A 20,525-nucleotide genomic window follows, 5' to 3' on the forward strand; every position below is an offset into this window, starting at 1 on the left:
ATATATATATATATATATATATATATACATACATACAATATATATTTATTTTATTTTTTGTTTCAATGCAAACTTGAGAAGATTAAAAAATTATGATTTAAATGTCAAATAATTAAATAATTTATATTGATTATTTAAAGTACAACAACATAAAAACGTTTAAACATTTATTTTTTCACTTATTTTTTTGCTCATAATAAAACAAAATTAACATTTATATAAAGAAATTTAATTTAGAAAATTACAAGAAAAAAATACAGTAATGTGAATTTAATGTTTAATTCCCATTAAATAATGTGTCTGTGTGTGTATATATACAGTGTATATATATATATGTATATGTATATGTATATGACCTTGCTATTTGACCTTATAAATGTAAAGGTGATATACTTTCCCACACCCTTTTTCCACCTTTGCTTCTATATATAATTAAAAAAAAAACTTTCTATTTATTCTATTCTATCTACTTGTTTTTCTTTGTGTGTGTATGTGTCTAATATATATATATATATATATATTATAAATACCTTGCTATGTGTACTGTGTTAGGCTAACCGAGACTTGTCATTTGCACTTATATATTGTTGCTCTTTTGTTAGTTTTGACTGCTTCTATTGTCCTCATTTGTAAGTCGCTTTGGATAAAAGTGTCTGCTAAATGACTAAATTAAATTAACCCTAGTTAAATTAAATTAAGTACGTACGTGTGTGTGTGTGTGTGTCTGTGTGTGTGTGTGTGTGTGTATTTATATATAATGACCTCCTCTGACTGTATAGATGCTAAAATAAATGAATCTGTTATACAATTTTTATGACCTATATATAATGACCTTGCTAAAGATGATATACTTTCCCACTCTTTTTTCCACCTTTGCTTTCTTATATTCTTACAAGCACATGTTTTTTTTCTTCTTTTTTCTACCTGTGAGATCTGGACGTATTATTTTGTGATATTCACCCCAGCATGGAGACATTTAGTAGTTTTAAGGACCAAACAGTTTTGTTTTGCCTGCTTATCATATTCCTTGTCTTGTTGTATCAGGTCAGAGGTCATCTGCAGAGATGTATGTGCTTTCTAGCGCCTCACCTTACTCTGTCGCCTTAGTTTCGCTTGTGTAGGTGGAGTCCCGGTACAAAGTGTTGAAAGGCATATATCACAAACGCAAGCGCTTGCGGTGTGGGCACGGACATGTAGGGGCCTGAACTCTTGTCTGAGAGGGCCGCTCCTTTGGTTTGATTGCTATCAGAATACCACAGATTATGCAACAACACACACACACCCCTAGTATGTGATGCCCATTGTCTTCGTGAAACTCTTTTGTGGTTGTGGTACTGGAGGGGGTGCACTACATTGATCCATATTCAGTCATTCATTCATTTAGTTTTAAAAATGAAAATGTATTCACCCTCATATATTTCCAAACCATCACTTTCTTTCTTCTGTAGAACACAAAAGAAGATATTTTGTAAATTGAGCTAGTTGCTGTTTTCCATTTCCAGTTGCAATGAATGAAGACTAAAGGCCCATTCACACCAAAGACGATAAACTATAACAATATAGTTTTAAAAATCATTCTGAATGTAAAAGAATAGCAGAGTCCACACCACAACTATTCTGATAATGGTACAGAGGAACGATAGTCATTCCTTGGAATCACTTTCACAGCATTTGTTTTATTTTTTTTATGAAATGATGCACAATAAAAACATTGAGAGCCAATCAGAATCAATCCTGCTTTAAAGAGCTCAAGCATTTAAAGTGGGAGATGACAAAACTGCAGTGCACTTAACAAAAACAGAAATTACTCATGCTTTGGCGTGGACACTGATATAGTTATCTTTATATTAATAGTCCTTGGTGTGAACAGGACTAAAAGCTTTCAAGCTTCAAAAAAGTACCATAAAGACGCTATAAAATAGTCCATAATTCTATTTTCTACCATGTACATAGTTTTCTAAGTTTTCCAAAGCCATACATTTGTAAAAATGTTTTACAAGAAAATACAATTTATGTTTATCTAATTCAATTTCATGTTTAAGTCAATAGCCACTTTTCCACTGTCGGGCCAGTGCTTTAAACGGGCGGGACGGGGCTAATAGCCTCGGACTTGTAGCACCGAGCCCAAAATCACGCTGCGTTTCCACCGTCGGGCCAGATGCTCCGCTGCGCTTCACTAAAACCCACCCTTTACACACCTCTCTGGAACAACGTCATGCGAACCCATCATTTCACCAACAAAGAGAAGTTATCAGAAAACTAATAAGAAATAAGTCACTGGAACTAGCGCGATCACAAAACGAACATGATAAAAGCGGCCGTTTGATTGCATGCTTTGTTAAAGATTTAAATCCAAAAGCATCGAAGTTTTACAATAATAAGTGATACATTGATCATAATGAATTAATTTTTCAGGATTGAAAATTAGTCACACAGAAATAAAGCGGTATGAACATAGCCTTCCTACTTATTCAGTCGAGTCCGTTTCTGTTTATTTGTACACTCTTAAAAATAAAGGTGCTTCACGATGCCATAGAAGAACCTTTTTGTCTAAATGGTTCCATAAAGAACCTTCAACATCTGAAGAACCTTTCTGTTTCACAAAAGGTTCTTTGTGGCGAAATAAGGTTCTTCAGATTATAAAAAGGTAAGAAAGAGATGGTTCTTTAAAGAACCTTTGACTGAATGGTTCTTTGTGGAACCAAAAATGGTTCTTCTATGGCATCGCTGTGAAGAACCATTTGAAGCACCGTTATTTTTAAGAGTGTAGGCACAGTTATATACATCACATTTAGAAAGAATGATCATTTCTATATTTTTATAAAAGCTCCCGAACAAAAACCATTAGGCTATTATATTTTTGACATACGCGGAGCTAAACTCTGGAGACAAGACTTATGACAGATAAAATATTTTACTAAGTAAATACACGATTGTGATAGAGAATAAAAAGCTGACGTCTGATTTCTTCAAGTGGTTGTATTTACCATATTTAACGTTAATGGCTAGCGTGCATAGCCTTTTGCATCACTTATAAATATTTCTGCCTCGTAAGGTGATCATAATCCACATTGGATCAAGTTATTTCAAACACTCGCTGCTGTCTGAAAGAGAATTTTGAACTAAAATTATTTTAAAAGTCTTTAATGCTGGTGTTATAGCTGTTAACTTTATGAATTGATCCGCGGTGCCGACGCTTTCCAGACGCGGAGAAACTCCACCTTTCTGGCCCGCTTTGGCCCAAGGTTTTCGTAGGGCCAAAAAACCCGGGCTGTTGGCCCCGAGAAAGCACCGACGAAGCACCATCAAGCCCCGGAAGTGACAGTGGAATCGCGACTGGCCCCGGCACGCACTAGCACGCCCGCTTTTGGCCCGACAGTGGAAACGCGGCTATTGAGTTACTTTTTTTGAGTTACTGTAGCAATTTTTGAGTGAAAATAGTTTCTACCCCATTTTTTTTCAGTGTATTGTGACTTAATGAGTTCTTAACCACTGCGATCACATAAATGAGTTCAGGTAAAGAACTGGATCAGTCTGATTCACAAAGATGTCATACAGACCGTTTTTGCAAACCAAACCACTAATTTTACGTTGTCTTCATAAGCTTTTTGAAGAGCCAAAGTTTTAGTTACATGGACATTAAATGGAGGAATTTAAATCTCTCAGGTTTCATTAAAAATATATTCCGTATAAGTTTAATTTGTGTTTTCAAAATGAACATCAAGGTGAGTAAATGACAGAATTAAAATGTGGAGGTGAACTATCCCTTTAATGGCTAAAATGTCCAAGAATATTCTTTACTAGTAAAATCTATGTCTCGAGCGGCTCATTGGTTTATTAACATCGTCGCCATGCATTTTGGTGTAGAAATTCACACTTTGTGCCAAAAAGACTTGCATGTAGTCATAGCCCCACAATGCATTGTCTGTTCTCCTTCTTCTGCCCCCCGTATTCCTCAGTCAGAATGTGGGGGGTTTGGTGCTAATGTGTTGGCTTGTAACCTGCGCTAACTCTAAATGCCATTCACATGTTCGGAGGAGGCGTGCTGCTAGCATGTTCACATGACAGCCGTCTGGAGCAGCTGGGCCAATGCTACTCCATTAGCACCTCCTGTAATGGACCCTTTATCTCATCTTGTTGGGAGTCTCTCTTTCCATTTCTTGCCAGTTACCCATGATTCCACACCTCCTCCTCATTCTTTTCATCTCTTCAATTGTTTCTTTTTTTTCTTCATTCTTTCTGCGTCCTGATATAAAAGTGATATACTTTTCCACAATCTTTTCTTTCCACCTTTGCTTTCTTTAATTCTTTTATATCATACAGCCAAAAAAATTTTTTTTAATTAAATTACCAATTTCACCAGTTTCCCCAATTCTCCATTTCCTTAATTGCTGTAATAAGTGCAGTGTGAGGTACCTCAAGGGAGTCCCTCAGTTCCCTAATTTTCCACCTAATTGATTATAATGAACAGCTCCCCCATCAGCGGTGCAAACACACGCTCGTGTGAGCATGAGTCAGATGCAGTAGTGCGGTAATTGCAGTTGTTAACACCCCCAGTGGGTGTGAATGGATCAACACTGTGAAAGACCCTGTGAATGATCTCTTCTGCCTCTCAGGAAATGTTACTGTTGTACAGAAACATGAATGGATACTCGCAGATGAGCGTAATAAAATAGTTCCGGTTGTTTATCTCTGATTTAAATATGATATGAGCATCTTATGCATTAATAATATGAACCGATGAAACTGTCAAGAGTAAAAATGGTTCATGTTCTCTACTAAGCGGCATCGGCTTACATTGAAGAAGGGATGTGAGCATATCTTAGAACCACAATATCATGGAGACTTGTTGAAGATGGGCTTTTTTACACCTTAGCAACTATATATTAAATATTTGTACACTTTTGAACGGGATTTATATAATTCCAAAGGTTGAAGTATGTTTTTGAATGTTTCTTATTCTCTTTTTTGAAATCAAATATGTGAAACTCTGTACTGTCACTTTTGAGAAACTGAATGTGTTGCAAAATTTCTTTAAAAATGGGAGGACAATTTAGAAAAAAGACATGTTCATGTTGAAAATATGGTAATATTGCACTGTTAATTTAAATTTGTATTTGTTTTAGGTTGGAAGAACAGACAAAGAAGCTGCATAAAGACATGAAGAAAAGCACAGAGGCTGATTTAGGTTTGTGGTTGTGATGATTTCTCTTCTCTCTGCTAATATTGACTCTTATCTAAATATAACCGCTGTAACATCAGTGCTTTTACTGGTCATAGGAAAGAAAACCTTATATTGTTGTAAATTGGTAAAATCAAGCTATACGCTTCCATTGATACTAGAAGTGCATTGAACTGTCACATTTTTCACTTCTGGATTTTCTTCTCTGATATTAACAGAAATTCAGTGAACATTAATTGAATATTTTAATTGAATTAAAAGTGTGTTACAGAGCTGAAAGTACTACACTTTGAGCCACTGACATCATAATTAAAGCAATGTCCTGCATCCAGTAAAACAACATTTCTTTTGTACAATGCTGATTAACAGAAGATCATTTAAACTGCGGTTACTGTAACACTTTTCTATGTGGATGATGCAGTTTAAAATCTGAACCGATTTTAAAACACTAGTCATCATACACTAAATGATTGAGGATCACACACTTCCAGGCTTTTCAAGTCGTTCCAAACACAACAAACTCACGCAGAAACATGCACCTCTGATGAAAACACGTGACAAATGAAAACAATATGCGTTCTAAATTCAGTTCAAAGTATCAAAGATGTTTAATATCCTCTGACTGGATAGAAGCTAAAAAAACATTGATTCTGTTATACAATTTTCATGCAGACTTTACGACCTAATGTTTTGAGGGGTCATGAAATGGAGAATCAAAATGTTAATATTTACACACATGAGAGGTTACTATGCAATACAAACATACTTCCCACAGTGGATGTAAAGACTCTGCGCCTCCAAAAACATTTGCATCACCTTCCTGAAGATCCGAGCATTGGAAATGCATCACTGAAGTTTATTTTAATTGATGTGCCTGAGTGACTAAAATATACACTTTTCGTTTGTATAGGTCTGTTTTGTGAAGTATTTTAAACATGCTGTCGTTTTAAAAATATATATATTTTATTGAAATATATGCTAAGACAACAAGCGTTTCATTATTTGAGTGTTACTAATAACATCAGTACATCCCTGCATCCATGCAGCGTGTTTTATAATACGACAAGTAATAATAGTACTTTAAAAGATGATAATTTTTACAAGTATTGGAACTTTTTGATGCAAAACTATTTGCAAACTTTATAAACTAACCCTGAGAAACACATACAGATCTGAAACTGCATTTCATGACTTCTTTAAGTCCTGTGGCTATACTTTGGAAACAGTTTTGACGTTTCAGAATTAGTCAGACGTGAGTCAGAGTTATTTTCTGTGGTATTATGCCTCAAATGTCTGTACTGAGACGGGAACATTCCTTGGAATGTGCCAAAATATTTAATGTAAAGGTCAACCGGTGAATGCCGATTTCCACAGAATTCTAATAGAATGCAATGTTTTTTTGTGAAATTTCCATGGCTTAGCTATGACGAGGAAGATTATTTTGCTGAGTGTCATCAGATGCGCTGCACATGTAGCTGAACTGCACTTGCTGCGTCAGACCTCCACCACACGGAGGCACATCAGCTGTCAAACATGCATCTTGCATCTCAACAGACATAGATCAGAAGTTACCAAAAGGTCGAAAATATTTAGCCCTCTAAAATATCGAAATGCTTTCCGTGCTGTCGGCAAGTTAGAAATCGCTCAAATCCATAAGATGCGAGGCAAAACACCTGCGAAAGAACAAAGATTTGTAGAGCCGCTTCACAAGTTTGTTCTGTGCATGTTGGAAGGGGTCGTTAGAGAGTTGACGGAGATGATGAATATTCACTAAAGAGCTCTGATTGTGTGCTGCTGCCTCAATAGTGCCAACGCCAATTACAGTCCATCGCCTTCCCTGCCAGAGCTGCTTAAAGTCAGATTGATGATCAGATGAGCACGTCAGCGTCAATCCAGATCAGACGCACACCAGGCAGGAAGCCAGATAAAACATCCACCCCTCTACACCCCACAGCCCAAACACAGGAAAGACTTGATTTACTTGAGCTAATTGGGGCAAAGTCAAGAAAGAAGGGGAAAGTTTCTTAATTATGGTCCCACTTTGATGAATGTGGATGTCTTCCATTTAAATTTGAGAACTATTATTGTAATTATTGTTGTTTTTATTGTTGTTGTTTTTGACGCCATTATTATTTGTGTGTTTTCCATGTCCTATGTACAGTCACATGAATGCTGGAGCCTGTATTAACAATAATAATAATAATAAGAAGAAGAATATCCATCAATTTTCCAAACCGCTTGTTGGTGATGATAATAATAATAGTGTTATTTTTAGTATAATTTTTTTGTTATCTTCAGGAATGAAAAAGCCCAGAACAAATGAATGGACTTATAATAAATATAAATTAAAATAAATATATTTATTTATTTATTAATTTCATATAATGCAAAGTTTTAAGTTAATTAATTATTCCAGCATCTGCTTCCTGTATTTCATTCGCGGTTTAATGTTGAAATAAACAAGAGTCCTATTTTGCCATATGTTTGAAACCACTAAGGACTCTTAAGTACTTGCCACCTTTGCAGATGATGACTGCTGATGGTTTTAAAGCAATACACTTTCTGTTGTCCCAGACATGAAAACAAAATTAACTGTTCATTTTTCTGCACTCCTTTGTTTTTTGGCTGAAAGATAACTGGTTTTGTTTGTTTTCCAGCAATGTCTAAAGCAGCAGTGAAGATCTCAGGGGACTTGTTGAGCAATCCTTTGTGTGAGCAGGATCTGGCTTTCCTTGAATCCATGACTGCTTTGGATACAGCCATGAAGAGAATGGATGCGTTCAATCAGGAGAAGGTGCGATTCAGTTGTAAATGACAATGTTTACAAATGCATAAAAACACAGCTTCCTCTTATGACTATTACATTTAATTGAAATGGACATATGTTGAAGTAAAAGTAATTGTCCAAAAGCAATCCCATTTATCTCAATGGCGGTTGCTCGGCTGGCACATGACCCAGTGGAAGTATGCAATTTGAAATCTGCCAATGAAATCTTGATGGCTCAATTCTACTGCCAGGGTTTTGTTTTTTGTTTTTTGTTTTTTTTTCCTGAGCCGGAAATGCCAATTGTGGGTTTGGGCGTGTTTCCAGACTGTTTTCTTGGGCAGGCTGGTGCTGAATTGGCCCCCAATAATCCAATAATCACCGCTGTGAAATATCCTCAAATGCCATTCCAGCTTCGTTCTACATCAAATCTATTGAACTCAGCTCCTGGAGGGCCACTGTCCTGCGGAGTGTAGCACCAACCTTAATCAAACACCTGCATATAATTTCAAGTAATACCGAAGACATTTGCTGTGTTCAAAATCGCCCCCTATACCCTAATTCCGTTTCCTACATTAGTCCACTAAAATAGTCAACTTGAAGGAGTGAATGAAAACAAGATGACATTGAGTGCGCCGGAAATGTTGTCGCTTTTGCGTAGCTTGTGCTTGCTGTTCCAATAGTAACGAAAAGATCTTGGAACTGTCATGGAAACTGGCATGTATAAACCTTAATTTAACTATTAAATAATCAATGAAAAAAAATGTATACCTGTATGTAGGGCTGGGTATCGAGTCCGATACTTTTTAGGCACCGACCGAATTGCCTCGATACCATTGAGTATCGAAAAACGTCTCGTTGTTCGGTACCAAATTTCGATACCTAAGGGGTTAATCTCATCAACGTCAGTGAGCCAATTAGCCTGCAGCACTAGTGTTCGACTAGAAGAGGTGCGGCGCAGATCGATCAGTGTTTGACATCCGCGAGAGCGATTCGAAAGCATACGGAGCAGTCTGCTCTCTATAGCTCTCGTGGTACTGTAATACACCGATCGGTCTGCACAGTCGGTCCGCGTCACCGGTTACACTCAGAGATGTGGCTCACATGTGAGGCTGTAGTGTGAATGTATCCCAGCCTCCTTAGATGTAAGGCTACATTTACCCTGGTGCGTTTTTGTTTTAAAATGAAAACGATCCTCGTCAAACTGCCGTTTCCACTGCGTTTCAAGCCAGCTTTCCACTATCTCCGACAAACGACAGACCAGAAGTCATTCATTTCCAATGGAGAGTAGCGCGGGGGCTGCGTGGAGTTCCGATCATATGCAGATGTCCGTTCATACTACACGACCGAAAGCGTGTGTTATGTGACCATTCATGCACACTGTAGCATCATGCTACATAAGACAATAAATAAGATTTATATTCCGCTTTTACTCAAAACTCACTTTAAACCACCATCGAGTGTTTGTAATAACGTCTGATTGCCGTCTAATGTGTGTTTTGGCCATGTATTGTTGTTGAAATTAAATATGTTATTACCTCTGACTGAGTCAGTGAAGAGAGAGCACAGGCAGACAGCGCTGGAAACTGCTAATGCTCATCAGTAAATCAGTGGAAAATGAATAGAAATGATGATTCTGTCTGAGCTATGCATTTTAAAACGAACAGATAGCCTAACAGATGTGTAAACTGAAGACTATTTGAGCTTTATTAAAACTATTTGCACTGATTTATTGTGTTGGTTACATTTTGTTCCTTTGTGCAGTGGCTCAGGAGATGAGTCTTTGAGTTTGTATAAACAACAACAAGCTGAAAAATAAAACCAAATTTTTTTTTTTAGATAGTGTAATCTTGTTAAAATGTATTTAATAAAATTGGTATTGAAAAAAGTATCGTTCAGGAACCAGTATCAAAGTAAAGGTATTGGTATCGGCATCGATATCGAACATTTTTGAACAATACTCAGCCCTACCTGTATGACATCACACTCTACCCACATTGGACAAGTGGTTTGCAAAACGGATGGATGGATGAATGATTCAGCTGCAGGCGCCATCTTCTGTCGAGATGTGGGAATTCATTCGGCACAACCCTAACATTGCATTATGGGTATTCTCTAGCCATTGAGTGTACATCGATTGTGTACTCATTATTGCGGTGCATTATGGGATGGAATGAGTGCACTCAATAATGTCCTCTATGGTTTTGTACACCACTACAAATGGCTATCCCCTCAAGTAGTGCCCTATTTTAGGGTATAGGGAGCAATTTCGGACATAGCCCTTGATTAGCTGTTCAGGTGTGTTTGATTAAACAAACCAACTCTGCAGAGTTTAATCAGTCTAGACCGCTTGGTACTTTTTTGTTTATTTTGTTTTGGCCAATATATGTTGTCTTAGACTTATACTGACACCTAGTGCTGTGGATGCAGCATCACACAGGCATTTTCAGTTATTGATAACTTACAAAATTTGCAGTAAGTCATGATTTGTTTTTGTTTTTTTCTATGAGAGAAAGTGTCAAATAGTGAGTAATATATTTAGCTGATATTAAAATGTCTGCTCCCATGAGGCGACCCACTCCATTTAAAATATGATATGAGTGAAATCTCATGCAAGTGAACATTTTCCTTAATTACTGCTTATTTTTTTCTTTATGGCTAAAACTTTTTAATGAGGAAAAAGTTACTTTCTTCCATCGTTAAATAGCATATGCACCGCACCCACTTCGACCAGGAGTATTTGGGCTTTGTAAGCTGTCTCTTATTAGGCAGTGATACTCATTTGCATAAAAAGCAAGTGAATGTGAGACATGTTTATGTTTTGATTACATTGCCGCCACTAGATCTGGCTTACTCACCTTTAGGCCCACACAGAATCTGTATACGTTTTTTTCCCTTCCATATTTTCTGTGCTTATTGTGGGGGAAAATGAGTGGAATTCTGCAGAACGGATTTCAGTATGTTTAAGTGTGTGTGTGTGTGTGTGTGTGTGTGTGTGTACTGCACTTCAGACAAACCAACATTATGCATCAAAGTTATCCATCCATTAAACCCTTCAGTTATCCATCCAAATCATTACTGAATGCTCCACACCACCATCAGAGATCATTTTAACCTTTATGCAGCATCTTAACGTGTTGCTCATGGCGTGATATGTTTAAAAACAGCAATGCTAGACACAATGAGTCTTAAGGTGCGGTGACTGCGGTCACTATTGTTCGTGGATTTTTGAGGCCGAAATACAGTCATTTCTATTGGTTGGAATCCACACAGCTGGAAACTTCATGTAAGCGAGACAGATTTCCACACAGATTCCACAGCAAGTTGATCACTCAAATTGGCCACGTTGACCAACAGAGAGCTGCTTGGTTTGAAAGTGACTTTGGTGTGAAGTGTACTTCATACATCACTGCTGTGCTCACAGTAGACAAAGAGCCCTTTTTGCCTGTGAAATTTCACCAATGTGACCGCAACTTAAATGCATATATTTAAAAAGCCCGTGCAATCTTTTTATTCCCCAATGGCTGTTTATATTGGTCTTCCCAATAACCGCCCATATGACCATAAGAACTTTGCTAATGTTTATGTATAACTTAACTCTGTTTAGTACAAAATGAACCACAGACAAACTTGATTTCTGCCTTGCAACACCTTCTAACCCGTGTTTATTTTCTACTTTTGGCCGAGAAAAATAGTTGCGTTTCTGACTTTGGCAGAAGTACGTTCTGTCTTCCCTCCAGCAGATTGGGTATGAGTAAGTTTTCTCACAGCAGACCCCACGCCCTTCTACACTCAACGTGCACATGCATCTTCAAATGAGTCCCATCTCTGCGTTGCTATCTTCCTGCTGCTGGTGGTACCGATTGCTGTCTTTTCCCTTTTTTCCCCTCTTATTTCCCCACATTGGAGTCAGTCTTTTCTTTTGAAAGTGGTTAAGAACCCTTAAGCGATACACTCAGCACTGACTGCATGTCAGAAGAGTAACACTCATCTTCTCTGGTCTATCACCTACCTCTGCCCTGGAAACTGGGCCCTTCAACATTCCCAATGTATTGAACTCTATGGGGCGAAGTATCAAGCCACAGCACTACTCCCACCGTCAGGCATTGTAATATGATGCTTCAAACAGTTTCGACTTTGACATTTCCTGCTGACCATTCACAGCTCAGCTATTGTTTACCGGACAGTCTGCATAACATATTATGTGAACAGAGCTGGAACAAAAAAGGAAGAGAGACTGATCCCTTACATGTAGCTACATTGAGTTTTTCTGTAGAGCGCCGATGGCTTATCATGACTTTGAGAGAAAATAAGTTTGAAGACTGGAGTAATGGCTGCTGAAAATTCAGCTTAGACATCATAGGAGTAAATTACCTTTTATTTAGAATTCAGAAACCTTTCTTATTAGCGACACCGGTGGCCATTAAGTGAACTGCAGTCAGCAACTTATTTATAAAGTATAATTAAAACTTTTGTCTTTGCATGACACATTGACATTACAGTACAGAATAGCTCTTGCAGCATTAACCTGTGTCAGAATGGAAGAAAGGCTCTCAGGAGCATAAGTAATATCACATCCATCTGGTTTTCCCAGCAAAAGCATCCGAAGTCCTTCACATAAAAATTAGTCTACAGGCTTTCAACCTAGGAAGTTGTTGAAGGTCTCATTTTTTTAAAGTTTCGTTACAAGCTGTTTACATATTGGCAACAAAAAAGCAATAAATACATGAAAACTCCTACACATAGCCCCTATATATATATATATATATATATATATATATATATATATGAAATTATAGGAATATTTAACAATATTAATATTTTTGCTGTATTTTATTTATTTTTTTCAAATAAATGCACATAAAGAAAAAAACATTTAAAATCTTATTTGTTCCAGACTAAATTTTAAAAGTTAAGTTCACTTCACTTCACTTCACTTCAGTACCGGCAAAATGAGTCGCAATGAGAACATTTTCAAAAATGAATTATTTTTGTTTTCACAATCTCCATTAAAAAAACTTTCAAAATGATGTACAATTTGTTTGAATCGACCACAAAATGACTGAGCTACACCTGTTTGAAGTCGATGGAGTCAGCCAATTCAATTTAGAGAAAAAATCGAGTTTGAGTTTTCTGAAGGTTCCAAAGCAAAATCACCTGCAATGTTGCATCTTTTCAGTCACGTGGACTGATTTTAAGCTGTTTTGTTGCCGTTATTGTTTTTGAAGCTTAATATTTGCATAACCTTGTTTTGTATGTTATTTATGACTACATAATTGGATACCAAATGGATCCTTCTGTAGTCTTGATAGTTTAATTTACTCCATATTTTTGAATGCGGTTGCCCCCAGCTGATAATCAAAGCCATCAATAGCTTCTCAGTCAAACATGTCGTGAATATTCGCTCGTGCACAAACCTGCCAGTGCAAAATACACCGCGAGTGCCTTTAGCTGTAATGCAATCCGCAGATCTCAGAAATAGCAGATTGAAGCCTGATGCAAATATCCTTGCTCTCCGCTGACCCCTCTGTCAGATTCACCAAAGCCAAATGCTTTCTACAGCACTCTCCTCTTCGCCTGAGCACCGTTTTCTCATACTCTACTGTATGGGCACTTGGCAAGCGAACGGCGCTCTATCCGTGGGCGACGAGAGATGTTAGCACAGCTGATTTTTCAGCTCTGCATTTTGCAGTGTGCTGGTGTGAATTACCACCCTGGGATGCTTGAATGGTTAATAAGACTTTCATGAATCACATAGCAAACCTGCAACAAACTCCCCCTGGTCTTCCAATTGAGAGGTTTTGTCACGGTAGCCAAGCAAATCATATTTGTGTTATATGAAGATAACTAAACCGTCGTCTTCCCCTCTCCATGGAGGGAGAGATGGATTGCCCCCAGGGTGGATGCGAATAGGCAGGGTAATGTTATGGTAATAAGTGTAGCTTGATTCTAGGCCTGCGCTGGGTATTTTAAAATTGTGTTTTAGCATCTTTAAGGCCTGTAGAGCTTTTAATGGTTAATATCTAGCAGCCATGGTGGGGAGGAATATCGATTTTTCAGGGTTCATATGCATTGTATGTATTTTTGGGTGTTATAGATTATGTATATGTATGTGTGTGTGTGTGTGGTTGATCTCTGGCCTCTGATTCACTCACACACTCTCTCTGGAGTGTTTTCCTCGGGCTGTTCTGTCATCATATGGATATATTTCCCCATCATTTCCACTATCTACTCTATCTTTACAGTATCTCTTTTCTTTCTCCTCTTGCTTGCCTTAACTGTCCATTGCCTCTTTCAACTGAGAAGTTGAAATTTAAAGTTTAATCTGTGTTTGGTTATTGTTTTAATTGAATCCTGCTGCTTTTCAAATGCTTGAATAAAAATATTATATGCCTAAATGCCTGAATATGAAAATCCATTATAAAAAGAAAGAAGCAACTACTATGACGTAACATCAATATTTAAAGTGTTAAAGTTAATATAAATGTAAAAGGTGTGTGTGTGTGAGTGAGAAATTAGTGTATTTTCCACCTGTTGATGAAGAGTGTAGGCCTGTTCACACCAAGGACGATAACTATGAAGATAAAGATATAGTTCTAAAAATTGTGCTCAATATTAAAGAATAGCAGACTCCACACCACAGCTATAACGATAAAGGCACAGAGAAACGAGATCGTTGGTATCACTTTCAGAACGTTTTTTTCTAGCTGAGGAGTGATTAAAAACATTGACAGCCAATCAGAATCAGTCCTGCTGTAACGAGCTCGAGAATTTAAAGCGGAAGGCGAGCGTGTGCTTAGAATAAACGGACGATATCGTCCGCTGGTGTGGATGCTAATATAGTTATCTTTATAGTTCTTGTTCTTGGTGTGTATGGGCCTAGTGTTTGAGATGAAATATAAGTAATGTTTGCAGAAAATAAAAATCAAGGTAAATATCACTGTATATCTGTATAGGAAATGTATATCACTATTTATGTATTTATTTACGTATTTTTATTTATTTATTGTTAGGTTTAGAGTTCATTTACAAACTACAAATAACCCTTAAGTTTACAATAATTTGCCATGAGACTAGAAACACTTATTAAAAAAAATGAATTGGGTCAGTCTGTCTGTCTGTCTGTCATTTTGGAAAACCATCACTCAGCACCCTTACATTTGAGTTAGTTAGCTATTTTTGACTGTGGATTAAAGATGTAATTTGGAAGAAGGTTATCTCATCTTTAATGTATCGTTCTGTTCTGGGGTGGCGTTTGATTTGCTCTCAGTGACTGACTCTGCTCTCAATAGCGAGTGAGTTGTTGATTATCTCCATAAGCTACGATCCTCTGATGGGCCTGTCAGCTTGTGTCGGCCTCCCTCTCCGTGTTCTGGTTTAACGTTCCCTGTTTGCTCTCTTCTTGCATTGTTTGCCAGGTTAGGTTAGCATTCTGTCAGCCAACCACATCCTATTGACATCTCAGATCTGCAATGTAAATGTTGTTTTGCAAGTTTAAGGTTTTAATTGTGTGGCAACTTTTAAGACTTTGTTGGCTTGGGGCTCGAGGCGGCAGTGCGACGTTCGTTTACACCCGTTTAACTCAAACACCCCCCCTTCCCTCCTCTCCTTTTCCTCCTCCTCCTCTTCCTGTTTGCTCTCTTCTTGCATTGTTTGCCAGGTTAGGTTAGCATTCTGTCAGCCAACCACATCCTATTGACATCTCAGATCTGCAATGTAAATGTTGTTTTGCAAGTTTAAGGTTTTAATTGTGTGGCAACTTTTAAGACTTTGTTGGCTTGGGGCTCGAGGCGGCAGTGCGACGTTCGTTTACACCCATTTAACTCAAACACCCCCCTTCCCTCCTCTCCTCTTCCTCCTTCTCCTCTCCAGCCCTGACAGCACATGGAGGAACGAGGGGAATATAAACTGTTATTGTTAAAAATGTTTGTTTGCAAAGAACTTTCATCTCGTACGGCGGCCCACCCTCTTCAGCGTTTTCAACCCCAGCCGGGGCTGTGCTTTCATGTGCCGTCCCTCGACGATTCCAGCCTTTTGTATTCACTGCACAATTAATATTCACGTCTTTCTCGCTGCTTTCCTCAGGCCAGGAGCACAATAAAGAAACAACGTCACTAACTTTTTCTCCATACTTCTGTTTTGAACGCCAAACGCTTTTCGCACGGAAAGGGAGCGGCGACAGCTGTTGATCTTTTAAACGTGGGGGTCATGTCAGATCCTGCTGCCAATTAGTTTCACTGAGCAGTTGTTATTTATTTATTTTGATTGTTTTGTGGTGTTCGACCGTAATGATCAATGTCATTTATTTTGATGGTTGTCATTCAGCTGTGATATTAACTATTTATTTTTTCAGCTTATGTGTTTGTTTTTCTTTTCTGCTTATGCAGGTCAATCAGATTCAGAAGACCGTGATCGACCCTTTGAAAAAGTGAGTGCTCTCTTTGCTCTTTATTGAAACATTTTAAAGCAGGTTCTGTTTCAAAAACTAGCAAACTGGCTATTTAGACAAATTTAGGCTTTAGACTATTTAACAGACTAAAGGGATACTCCACCCAATATACATACCCACCCTTATGCCAAACAAGATGTATATGACTTTCTTTCAGATTTTTTGAAAAAGAATCCATCTCTGTGAGTCTGTATAATGCAAGTGAATGGAGGCCACAATGTTGAAGCTCCAAAAATCACATACAGCCATCATGATGGTAATCCATAAGACTTGAGTGAATTGAAGAATTTATATCTGCTGTTCAAAAGTTTGGAATCAGTAAGATTTTAAGATTTTTTTATTTTATTATTATTATAAGTCTCTTCTGCTAATCAAGGCTGCATTTACTGCAAGGCTGCAAAAAACATTAATATTGTGAAATATTATTTCAATTTAAAATAACCATTTTCTATGTTAATATAATTTGAAATATAATTTATTTTTGTGATGCAAAGCTGATTTTTCATCAGCCGTCACTTCAGTCTTTAGTGTCATTCTTCAGAAATCATTCTAATATGCTGATTTATTATCAGTGCTGGAAACTGTTGTGCTGCTTAATATATTTTTTCAGGATTCTTTGATGAATAAAAATAAATATTTCGCAATTTTACTGTCGTTTTGATTAAATAAATGCAGCCTTGGTGAGCATGAGAAACTTCTTTAAAAAGTTATTTTTATATTATATAAATTATATTATATTGTATATTTAAAAACATCCTTATGTATTATATTTAATATATATATATATATATATATATATATATATATATATATTATATATATATATATATATATTTAATAGATTAAATAATAGAAAAAATATTTGAACTTTGATCAAATTTACACTTTATATAGCAACTTTTTGATTCTGTCATTTTTTTACAGTATTTTTCACAAATTAAGAAATTCATAGCTTCAGGCTGCACCTAAAAACTATCGCATTTACAACCAAAAATAATAATTTGCGAGTGAAGTTTTTGCTGAGGTCGACACTGGCTATATAAATTTACGTTATGACTTAAAAATGTGCATATAATGCCTTTTTCCTGCTTGTTTTGCGATCTCATCTTTTGTTATGTTCACGTAATAAACCGAGACGAAGTTTTAGGGGAAAAAACACGATGTTGACGGCACACCTGCTAACGAAAAAGCAGCTCCAGTTGTGGCGGCATAAGAGATAGTATAGCATTAGAAAATGACGGAGGCGTGCAAAGTAAAAGTGCAGAAAAGCAGTGTCTATTTTGTGCACAACTTAAACTACAACAGGTAAAGCTGTGTGGATATTAACAATATCGTTAACAATTCTCGTTTATAATCAATACTAATATGGCTTCTTGTTATCAAGATATGCTGTGTTCTGTAAATGCGTGAACTTCATATTATTTGTAGCGCACTTGTCCAGTAATCGCAATAAGCTTTGTTCTCTGTTACCTTTTAATAAATAAAGCATCAGCTTTTAAAATTCTGCCAAATTCATAACGAAATTCAAACATACCGTTTTGACGCTCTTTAATGCGGCATGAGCGATCGCTTTAGCACCTTTAGTTCAAGCAGCAAATGAACCCATCAGATCTTTCTCTTTACTACTATAGTATGAAATAAACATGAACATACATCAAAAGGTATATTATAAGATACAGTGCATCTTACTGAAATGACTCGCTCATTCAGTGTTTCAAACTGCAGAAAATGTGTAAACAATACCACGTAACAAAACTTTTACCTCAGAAAAACCATTCGGCGTCCATAAGCCCATTAGTCAGCTATTTTGCTAAATATATGCACTATATTGCATATTCATATTTTTACTTAACCTGTTGTCAACATGATAAGAAAGAATGCAAGGAGCTAAAGATAAAATTCAACACCTCCTGTGTAATTGCATGTTACTAATGAAGAAAAACAGACTGGATGTGTGCAAGACATATGACAGCATTTATAGGATGCATTGAGGAGGAGCCCAAACTTCACTCAATGGTCAAGCGATGCTGACATAGTTATGGTCTGTGATATTGGCACAGATTATGTGTAATAAACGATTCTTTGTTACTGTATATAGTTCTGAAGTTGGAAAAGACGTCATATGATGCGATTTAAATTTTTCCTTTCTCTTTGGAGTGTTACAAGCTCTTGCTGCATAAAGAAGATCTGTAAAGTTGCAAAGACTAAAGTCTCAAATTCAAAGAGATATTCTTTATAAAAGTTAAGAGTCAGCCACGCCTACCTAAAACGGCTCGTTCTAACACGCCCCCACATGTCTACATCACGATGTGGGAAGATTTGCATAACACCGCCCAAATGTTCACGCAAAGAAAGAAGGTGTAACTTTTATTCTCACTGTAGTATTGTTGACGCTGCAGCCATGTCGTGAAGACGCTGTGTGCTTCGTTGTGAAAGCGAAACTACTTTGTTTGGTCTTCCAAAAGAGGACGATATCCACTTCGTCATGCCTAGAGCTGATCTGTGCTGGTCGCTGAGGGAATACATCAACTTTCACCGTGGACAAAGCGGAGTTCAGCCCGGGGTCGTCACATGTGGTTGCCGCTCGTTCGTCGCATCCGCCGGGCACGCCGTTCTCGACTCCGCCGCCTCAGCTCACTCTATCCCGGCCTCATCGCACGCTAAGCCGGGGCTTCGGCTCACGCTAGGCCGGCCTCAGCGCACGCTAAGCCGGGACTTCGGCTCACTCTATCCCGGCCTCAGCACACGCTAAGCCGGGGCTTCCCCTCACGCTAGGCCGCTGTGTTTTTCGTTGTGAAAGTGAAACTACTTTGTTTGGTTTTCCAAAAGAGGACACGACTACAAATCAGTGGTATTTACCACACTGTTTCAGAACAGTTTAACCCAAATATCCAGATGTGTGCAGCACATTTTAACGGGAGAGTAACGTTAGACTAAAATACCGGCTGTTCTGACACACGTAAATACATTTCATTACACCAAATACACAAAATAATGTTCTTTTTAGCAGCATCATATGACCCCTTTAAAATTCTAATAAAGACAAGAAAAGTAATCAATAATCAGTATTCTGGCAAAGCGATAATGTCACTTATTGCAAATGTTAATGGTCCTAAAAATATTTTCTCCCTGCAAAATATAATTTGTCTGTGAAAGATGACCTGGACATGTTTGTGTGAGTGTCACCCACAGATCAATAATCAGTAATCTGGCATGTTTGTGCAAACTGGGTATCATATTTTTGCAAATAAAAACCAGAAACCGCTAATTTTACATATAGCACACAGTGAATAGAAACTCCTGTGCATCTGCGCTAGTGTTCTCAGTGCTGTTCAAATAAAAGTCCCACCACTGTCAAAATACAAGTTGCGTTTCTGACATTTATCGGCCAAACAGGAAAACATATCGGTCAATACCAGTAACTAAAAAATGCTAAATATCGGCAAATGCTATATATTGGCCTTGGCGATAAATCGATCAACCGCTAAATATATGCACATACACACTGCAGAATTGCAGAGGACTGTTATACTTCTTGCGTGAGCTTCGCAAAGCACTTAAACTAAAAAAAAAATGTTTAAAATGTAAGTATTCTAATATATAATATTCAAATTTTTCTAATGCCGAATTGTGCTCAGTGAGGAAAAAAAAAACAAAGAAGTGAAGTGACGTGTGGCCAAGTATGGTGACCCATACTCGGAATTAGTGCTCTGCATTTACCCATCCAAAGTGCACACACACAGCAGTGAACACACACAAACCGTGAACACACACCCGGAGCAGTGGGCAGCCATTTATGCTGCGGCGCCCGGGGAGCAGTTGGGGTTCGGTGCCTTGCTCAAGGGCACCTCAGTCGTGGTATTGAAGGTGGGAGAGAGTGCTGTACATTCACTCCCCCCCCCTACAATCCCTGCCGGTACGAGACTCGAACCCACAACCTTTGGGTTATGAGTCCGACTCTCTAACCATTAGGCCACGACTTCCCCAAAGTCGTGTTCCCAAGAAAAACTTCCCCAAGAATGTTGGTAACCAAATGTTGACCGTAGCGGGGTTTTTTTTTTCTTCAAGTCAATGGCTACCATCAACTATTTGGTTACCAGCATTCTTCAAAATATCTTCTTTTGTGGTCA

At 37.6% G+C, this 20,525-nt stretch overlaps 1 protein-coding gene across 1 annotated transcript in view; it reads left to right on the forward strand.

Annotated features, from left to right (window-relative positions):
• Positions 1-4,463: 4,463 nt before the first annotated feature.
• The window catches only part of LOC107562629 (bridging integrator 3-like), a 44,237-nt gene continuing 28,175 nt past the window's right edge, over positions 4,464-20,525 (forward strand). The window contains exons 1-4 of the mRNA XM_016247301.1: positions 4,464-4,531; positions 5,127-5,188; positions 7,840-7,976; positions 16,334-16,374. Of these exons, the coding sequence (XP_016102787.1) occupies positions 4,464-4,531; positions 5,127-5,188; positions 7,840-7,976; positions 16,334-16,374 (308 nt within the window). The remainder of the gene's footprint in view (positions 4,532-5,126; positions 5,189-7,839; positions 7,977-16,333; positions 16,375-20,525) is intronic.

The sequence above is a fragment of the Sinocyclocheilus grahami genome, unplaced genomic scaffold, assembly GCF_001515645.1.
Source record: "Sinocyclocheilus grahami isolate Dianchi unplaced genomic scaffold, SAMN03320097.WGS_v1.1 scaffold831.1, whole genome shotgun sequence".
Lineage (NCBI taxonomy): Eukaryota > Metazoa > Chordata > Actinopteri > Cypriniformes > Cyprinidae > Sinocyclocheilus > Sinocyclocheilus grahami.